The following is a 9,002-nucleotide window of genomic DNA, read 5'->3' on the forward strand; positions in this document are numbered from 1 at the left end:
CCAGATAGTGACGTAGGTATGTGGGGGCGTGTTAGAACGAGCCGTTTTAGGTAGGCGTGGCTGACTCTTAACTTTTATAAAGAATATCTCTTTGGATTTGAGACTTTAGTCTTTGCAACTTTACAGATCTTCTTTATGCACCAAGAGCTTGTAATACTCCAAAGAGAAAGGAAAAATTGAAATCGCATCATATGACCCCTTTAATAGATTTTATTCTCTCTCTCTCTCGCTCTCTTTGTTTGTGTTTTAAAATTAGAATAATTGTTAGATAATAAGTAGATAATAAGGTAACAATTGCATATATTTATATCTTGCAGTAGGCTATACCAGACAAAGCATTTCATACAGCCTATCTGACATTTATTATTTATTTATTTTGGTGCTAAATTGGAAATTAAATTTAAGTATTCCTGAAATGCACATTGCTTATCTTGTTTCATTTAGCAAAACAGGCCTTACTGCTTATGTTTTTCTGGAGCATAGACTGTGGTCTGGAGTTGAGTTCATGAAGATCATATTTGTTAGGTGCTATACAGTATATTCATAATTTGACCACCAGATGGCCACAAAGTAGCCTGCAGGCCCTGCACTGTTTTGACAGGAGCTGGCTAATAAACACAGATTAGAGTTGATGATTAAATCAACCTATGAACTCCGCTTGGGAGTAGAACTTTTCTATTTACATTTAGACTAGCTATGCAAAAGTTGCTTGTTTCTTTGAAAATAAGTTACTCTTTCATGGAAAAGATTCACTTCCTGTGTAATCTGAAGCAATAGTAAAATAATTGTAGATACAGAAATATTCATCCATTAGAAATAGCTAGTTCTAAAGGATTTTTTAGGGAAAATTTTCTTTTTATTTTATTTATATATTTTTATGTATTTATGTTTGTCTAGGAATGTATTGTATGGGTCTACTGTATTTCTGTTTTGCTGCATCCAAATTGACCGCAAGGGATCTCAATAAAGCTTGACCTTGACCTAGTTAGCGTTATCATCATCATCATCATCATTATTATATGATCATATCATATATGAAGCTGAACATGATTACAAAACTATACAGGTATTCAAGGGCAGGCTTTAAGATGGTTTAGATCCTACCTGTCCGATCGCTACCATTTTGTTCATTTAAATGGGGAGTCATCTCAATTATCACCAGTAAAATATGGAGTGCCACAATGATCTGTCCTAGGTCCTCTGCTATTTTCGATATACATGTTGCCACTTGTCGTGCCTCTGGTCCTAATTAGTGCACGAACTTGTGTGCTTTAATTTATTTCCAATATTCTCTGTATAAAATATCAGTGGCGTAGTCGGTTTCAGTATAGTGGAGTTCTAAATCTTTAGAATTAGTCAGACCCTAGCGGTCTTTTCTTCCTAGCTCCTGCCACAATTAGTACCGCCGCTCCCTATACGCAGAGTACGCAGTTCGCTTAGGGCACGAAATCCCAGGGGGGCACCATCCCAGTTTCTCAAAAAAAAAAAAAAAAATAATTAAACTATATTAATTAGTCCAGCCTATCTTAACTATAAAAAGTAAATAAAATGCATAATGCACAATAGCCTAAAATGTTAATATTTTTGTAGATACTGTTAATTACTAATAATGAAGATTATATTTTTGTGTGTGAAATTACCATTTTTTTTTATGCAGAGAGGAGTGTAAGAAATGTGCAAATCCTTTTGTTATAGGTCAAATTAAAGTAATATGATATTCTTATATCTGTCCCCTTGCTATGATTATGTCTGTCATTGCAATTTTGAGAGTGAATACTGCATTTATATGCAGATGTCACTCTCGAAGCTTTGCAGCGTGAATGTGGCCGTGTATATGGCTCTTGGCAGCATAAAAAAACAAAAATTCTGATATTCAAATTCTGTATGGATTATAGCCTAGAAAACACAAAAAAAGCACTCCGTTTATAATCATTCCAAATCTGTCACTCTCTTCAATTGATCGTGGACTCATGAAGTTAGTTACCTGTAATGTCTTGTTTGCAGTGTGTCTGCCCTTTGTGTGTTATAATGAGAGGATCTGCAAGCGTGCAGAACTCCGCACTAAACAACAAAATCCAGATTATAACTTAAATGCCTCGGATTGGCCATTGCATCCAAGAAATCAACAGATATGTCTGTGATTGGCTCCATTGCTCAACGCTGCAAAAACAAGTTGAAAATAGACCTTTCACACTCTCCAGGGCACAAACACAAATAAACAGAAGTGTTTGCTAAATCTGCCAATATCCTATTATTGCAGCTTCAAGGGTGCTCTTGCTTTCATTAGAGTATTAGTAGACTGGTAGGGTTAGGGTTAGAATAAATTGACATGTACTTGCCAAGTTGCTTATAGTCGGTAGAATGTCTGTTGGGAGACATTAGCAGATATTAAGCAAACAGTCTACTAATACTCTGATGAGAGTTAGTAGACATGTAGGTGCAACATTACTTATTGTCAACAGAATGTTCAAAAGAGACCATCAAAATAAAGTGTTACCCAAGTATTTTGTGATTCCACTTGCCATGACCATGCTTGGATTTCCTGTGTGTATCTGGCAACCATGCTGATTTGGGGAGTTAGCACACTTAGCTTCTTCCCAGTCTGCATGTGATTACACTGGTAGGTTACAAAAGTTTACGTAGTGATTCAATTAGACCTATATTTCGCATAACATATGATTTCACACTATATACTTGCATAATTGTGATTACAAGTCCCTCTGTGATTATTTATATTTTTCTCAGCGTCGTGCATTGCTGCATCGTACTGCTTTATTTGCACAAGTCCTCAATTTGCCCGTTTTGTGTTGCCCAGCAATCCAATAAATGAGGACGTGATGGCAAGGATTTCCGTGTAATGAGACTCGGTTTACTACACAACACAACGCAGATGAGACACCGCTTCAGTAGCAATATAAAAAATATACAGAAAACAATTCTGAGGTAGAAAAATAACATTTCAAAGAAGTGACACTGTGTGTAAAGGAAACATAGTACAAAAACAAATGAAAATGTAACCTTTACATTTGGTTTAAAAGTTTGATTGCAAAATTATGAAATGTGTCATGAATTTTCAGATTGTCTTTTCACTTATAGATAATGGCATTAGATATGTAGGTTTCAGTTCCACGTATTTTCCTACAAATTAGAATACAAAAGCAGACAGTGGCGATAAACAGCAGAGAGGATCTGTGTGAGCAGTCATGGACGGGAGTCTGTTTGTGCTGCTTCTGCTGTAAGGTTGGTGTGGTCATTTGTAATCTGTATTTATGAGTATGTGTTCACATATAGATGGTTTAACATGTTGATTTTAACAGGGCTCTTCTGGAGCAGTTCTGCTGTTTCTCATCCATACCACTATATAAATGTGAGAATGTCGTGGCCAGAGGCTCAAAGTTACTGCAGATCGAAGTACACTGATCTGGCTACTGTAGACAGCATGGGTGATGTGAACAGGCTGGTAAATATAGTGGATGCTGGATACAGTAAACACATATTCTCAATACTATAACTGGGGTTCAGCACAGCCAAATGGGGATGGAGATTGTGTAGCTACTTATGGATTGGCATGTGTTTGGCATGATATGTCATGTAGCTATACGCGATATTTTGTGTGCTATGGTGAGTTCCCTGTTCTTTTAAATTTGTGAATGTGAATTTTAACTGGGGGAAAAAAGCTGAGCACTGCATGATTGTTTCTTTGCATCTCTCAATAGAAACTTCTGGATACATCTTGGTACAGAGCGCTAAAAACTGGAGTGATGCTCAAAGCTACTGCAGACAGCATCACACAGACCTTCCCACCATCCACAACTCTGAGCAAAATAACCAGATAACTAAGATCCTTTTATCTGGATATTACATCTGGATCGGTCTGTTTCTGGACTCTTGGGAATGGTCTGATAAATGGATCCTCTTCTTCAGACACTGGGCAGCAGGTCAACCATCCCAGAGTTCAGGATCTGGTGACTGTGTTGGCATGTCAACAACTGATTCTGGGAGATGGTCTCAAAATAGCTGTGATCTACAGCAGCCTTTTATCTGCTATGGAGGTGAGTTTCCCCAGTTCACAGAAACAAATAATTCAAACGAGAGGATTTGAAACAAATTTTACAAACAACTATGAAATGTTTTCATTTATTTATCTGTCTTCTGTGTTGAGGATGACTTTAACTCTGTATTTCTCTAGATGACAAGTTAATTAAAAAACAGATCATCAGACTGAAATTGTCCTGTAATGGAAAATGCACATTGAATGATCCTTCACTACAGACGACCATTCTGAATGAGGTTTGCATCTGCCTTAAACAACCATTTTAGTTTAATTGTCAAATTGTGTTGTTGCACTAGAATGCCAATTATACCTTATAACCAACCAGCACCACTAATTTCATCATCATCATTGTTGTTGTTAGGGTTAAAAATAATATGTAGCCAAAAGTGTGATGATATTTAATGTATAGTTTCATTCTTTCTTGCTGGTTTTCCAGATAAGTGAAAAGCTGAAGAGCATGGGGCTGGAAAGTGACAGAAAATTAAGCTGGAGAAAGAGAGAAGATGAAGAGGTGTTTCATCTGGAGAGCAACCGTACAGCCAATTCAAATAACAAATGTAATGGGCAGTAATCTCTATAAAGGAAACAAATATTATATAAACTACTTACTATATTATTTTGAAGAACTGGGAGGTAGTAATAATAACCATCATTGAAACATCATGAATTGTCATATTATATAATATATTTATTTATTGGAATCAATTGTGAAAATAATTTTTAAAGTTCTGTCGATAACTATAATGAATCTAGCAAAAATTTACCTATAAATAATTGTATTGTGTATTACAGATTTTCTTTTAGTAAATAAACCATTTAATGCTCTAGTTCTAAATTATGTATTTTATTTATTTATGTATTTATTTATTTTGTCATAATAACGTTAAAGTTAAAGTTTAGCACAAAAATATTTGAGGACAAATCAGTTTGTATTGTAAAAAATAAAACCTTGAAATTCTACCTCTATGGGTTCATTAGCATGGGAGTAGTCCTTTTCTATTTACATTTAGACTACCTTTTATGCAAAAGCTGCCTGTTTCTTTCAAAACAAGTTACTATTACATGGAAATGTCTCTGTCTGTGTATTACAAAACAATAATAGCAAGAAGTATTTACCCATTAAAAATAGTACCCCTAAAAAAGTACTTCTGGTGCAAACTTGAATGTTTACTATAAGTATTTCTGAAATACACATTGCTTGTTTCATTTTATATCCAACCAAGCCATATGATTGTCTGGACCTTTGCTACCGTACAACTCTGAGAACAATGCAGAAGTACACTATTGAATATAAATGAGAACACATTCAAGTGTGTATAAAAAAGTATAGCCTACTAAGGTTTTCAATTGCATATTTAGTTGCACTGAAGTACAGTGTGGTATTAGTTCGGCTAGTAGAGTAGAGCATCAAAATAGCAGACATAGAGTTCTTAACGATTATTTGTTAGAGTCTAGTATGGCACTAATCAGGGCAAGGTCATGAGTTTAATTCACAAATAAGACGCATGCATAAAAATATTTAAAGTTAAACATATGTTTTAATGTAAATAAATTTAAGGTCCCACTTTATATTAGGTGGCCTTACATTTAAATTAATCATTTAATACAATGCACTTATTGCATATTTCCCCGATTCGCTCAGTGCATCGGCAAAAAAAAGTTAACGATGCGATGCATCGGGTTAAAAAGTGCATCGGATACAAGTTGGCATTTGTATCGCGATGCATCGTTGTATGTTGCATACAATGCATGTATGTTGTTTCAGGGTTGGCATCATTTGAGGTCCTCTGAGGGGTTAGCATCATCTCTTCTCAGGTGTTCTGGATCCAGACTGAAGCTTGTGTAAATCCGTGGCAAAAACAGATTGAGCAGACAACTTTTTCTAAAATGTTAGACATAAACGGAATATTTAAAATAGGTCTGTAATTTGCCAGTTCACTAGGATCTAATTGTGGTTTCTTAAGGTATTACTGTTGTACCATGGCACAGTACGTTTTCCTCTAACCTTTTTCAATTTAATGGGGGCAGCAGCTTCTAATGTATTAGAGAAGGTAGTGCCCATGTTGCTAGTCATTTCGTCTAGTTCATGTGTACTTATGGGTACACAGAGCAGTTGAGATAAATCAGGCAGGTTATTTGTGAATGTGTCTTTGGTGGCTGGAACAATAGTTCTGCCCAGACGATAACGCGGAGCGATATAGTTATTATCAGTAATACGCAGTATGCACGGTACAAGGAAATGGTCAGTAACATCATCACTTTGAGGTACGATATCTATATCAGTAAGATCAATTCCATGCGATATAATTAAATCTAGCGTATGATTAAAACGATGAGTGGGCCCGGAGACGTTTTGCTTGACTCCAAAAGAGTTTATTAGGTCAGTAAACGCAAGTCCTAATGCATCATTTGTATTATCAACGTGAATGTTAAAATCTCCGACAATTAGCGCTTTATCAACAGTAACCAATAGGTCTGAGAGGAAATCTGCAAATTATTTTAGGAAATCTGTATACGACCCTGGTGTTCTATACACAGTAGCCAGAGCAAGAAATACGATAGAGTTCTTTTGTATATCTGACAGTGTAACATTAAGCAGAAGTATTTCGAATGAGTTAAACCATATCCTGTTCTCTGAGTAACATTGAGAATATCACTATACATTGTTGCAACACCGCCGCCACGACCAGTCTGACGGGGCTCATGCTTATAACAGTAGCTTCGTGGAGTTAAAAACATATCACCTTTAAAAACATATTAACATAAAACATTTGTAACCCATACTGGTTTTAACAGTGAAACTGGAATTAAGACATGTAGGCCTACTCAGTGAATGTTAAAAACCCCATGGAAAAGAATCTGAAATTAATAATTTTTTGTTCATTTATTTTACATTTTTCTGGTTTAATCACGATCAGATTTTTTCTAGATCCTGCATTAAATTTATATTTTGACCTCACTATTCGGGGAACAGACACAGTCTTTGTTACTTCTATTTAAGTGGGTAGAACAAAAGCCATCATGGCAGTCATTTGAGAATTGGCTTACTAGTCATATGAAACATCTAATAAACCAATAGGTGAGAGGCGATTTGTTAGACTAAATGGCTAAAGGTCTGGTCTACATTCCAGCTTATTCTGTTCTGGCCAAGAACCGCCCATGACTGTTTAGAGGTGTGTTTATGTGAAATGGATTGGAGAGAGCGGGGAATAAACTGTAACTCTCCATGTAAAAATGTAAAAGATTTACAAAAAAAAAAAAAAATGCTAAGAAATTAAAATATCACATCTAGCCATAATTTGATTTGATTTGGCACGCCCCGCTGGGTGCTTAGTGATCCTCCAGGGGATGCGAAATAACTTAAAATACATTCAGTTCACTAATTTTAGCATTAATATGTTAAATAATAATAATAATAATAAACAGCACCACCTCTCTTGTAGGTATTCTGTGATATTCTGTGTTTCGGAGCAGCTCAAGACGTTTCTCATCGTGCTGTGTGAAATGCAAAACGGCGGCTAGAGAACTGTTTTTTAACGGCTGCTCGCCAAGGAAGCGTATTTTGGAGAAGTTTGTGAGGATCAGTGGTGTACATATGGGCATCAGATGCTCCAAACACAGACACAAGCACATGCTCTTTTATTTTTTTATTGAAGAAGCGATTGAACATTACAAATACATTTTAACAATTAAGTCCACATACACAAGAAAGAAGAGCAATCTTAATCTGTAAGTAAGAGAAAGGAGAGAGAGAAAAACAACAAATAAATAAAATAAAGTAATAATAATAGCTAATAACTAAATTGACCTGTAATGGAAAATGCACAATGAATGATTCTTCACTACAGACGACCGTTCTGAATGAGGTTTGTATCAGCTTTAAACACTGAGTTCAGTTTTAATTGTCAAATTCTGGTGCAACAACACAGTTTGCAGAGTATGTACTGGGTGAAGCAGTTTTAAGAAAACAATGTTGCTGTTGATGTTGTTATTTAGGGCTGTAGATGATATGTAGCATGGAAATGTGATGTTTTTTGTTTTTATTTTCTTTCTTGCTGATCTTCCAGATAAATGAAAAGCTTAAGAGCATGGGGCTAGAAAGTGAGAGCAAAATAAGCTGGAGAAAGTGAGATGAGCTTTCCTCAGCCTTTGTAGAAAGTAGAGATGCTTTCTTCACTATGTAGCTGGTGTTAAGAGACCAGGTGAGATTCTCCGTCAAATGAGCACAGAGGAATTTGGTGCTCTTGACGGTTGATCTCCACAGAGCAACCATCAATATTTAGCATAGAGTTGATGATGTGTGCTCTTGTAAAGTCAACTCAACAACCATCTCTTTTGTTCACGTTCAGAGACAGGTTGTTGACTTTGCACCAGCCTGATACCCGATGTACCTCCTCTCTGTATGCTGACTCGTCGCCTTTGCTGATGAGACCCTCTACAGTCATGTCATCCGCAAATTTAATGATGTGGTTTTGCTACACAGTCGTGAGTCAGCAGAGTAAACAGCAATGGACTAAGCACGCAGCCCTGGGGGGTTCCTGTGCTCAGTGTGGTGGTGCTGAAGAAGCACCACGAAAAGAAAATAACTTACAATACAAAATCGTCAAACAGACACATTTTTCATTTCTTTCACAAAACTTGAAGTTTTGTCCTTGTGTTCTTGTGATTCTAATCCCTATCAGTAAATCAAACAATAGAATTAAAATATATTTTCTAGTGCATTAACAGTGGTGTCACAAAATTTCATACTTAGCCTTACTTGCATGCTACTTGTGCTACAGTATGCTTAAGTGTACTTGGTTTTAGCCTTGCAGCTTATGGAGAACACACCAGCAGCCTTCTAGTTACAAACTCCAAGCTTGGAAAGTCGACACTGTCTGATGTTTAAGTAAGAAAATTTGTAATCCACATCTCAAAGTATGTACAGTGTTCTGTATGTATTCCCCCC

General features: G+C 36.2%; 1 protein-coding gene across 1 annotated transcript in view; it reads left to right on the plus strand.

Annotated features, from left to right (window-relative positions):
* LOC107728373 (macrophage mannose receptor 1-like) overlaps window positions 1-4,625 on the plus strand; it is an 11,898-nt gene extending 7,273 nt beyond the window's left edge. Inside the window, exon 7 of the mRNA XM_016538514.1 lies at window positions 4,491-4,625. Coding sequence (XP_016394000.1) covers window positions 4,491-4,625 — 135 coding nt within the window. The remainder of the gene's footprint in view (window positions 1-4,490) is intronic.
* The last annotated feature ends 4,377 nt before the right edge of the window (window positions 4,626-9,002 follow it).

This window comes from Sinocyclocheilus rhinocerous, unplaced genomic scaffold, assembly GCF_001515625.1.
Source record: "Sinocyclocheilus rhinocerous isolate Xijiao unplaced genomic scaffold, SAMN03320098_v1.1 scaffold3323, whole genome shotgun sequence".
Classification (NCBI taxonomy): Eukaryota; Metazoa; Chordata; class Actinopteri; order Cypriniformes; family Cyprinidae; genus Sinocyclocheilus; species Sinocyclocheilus rhinocerous.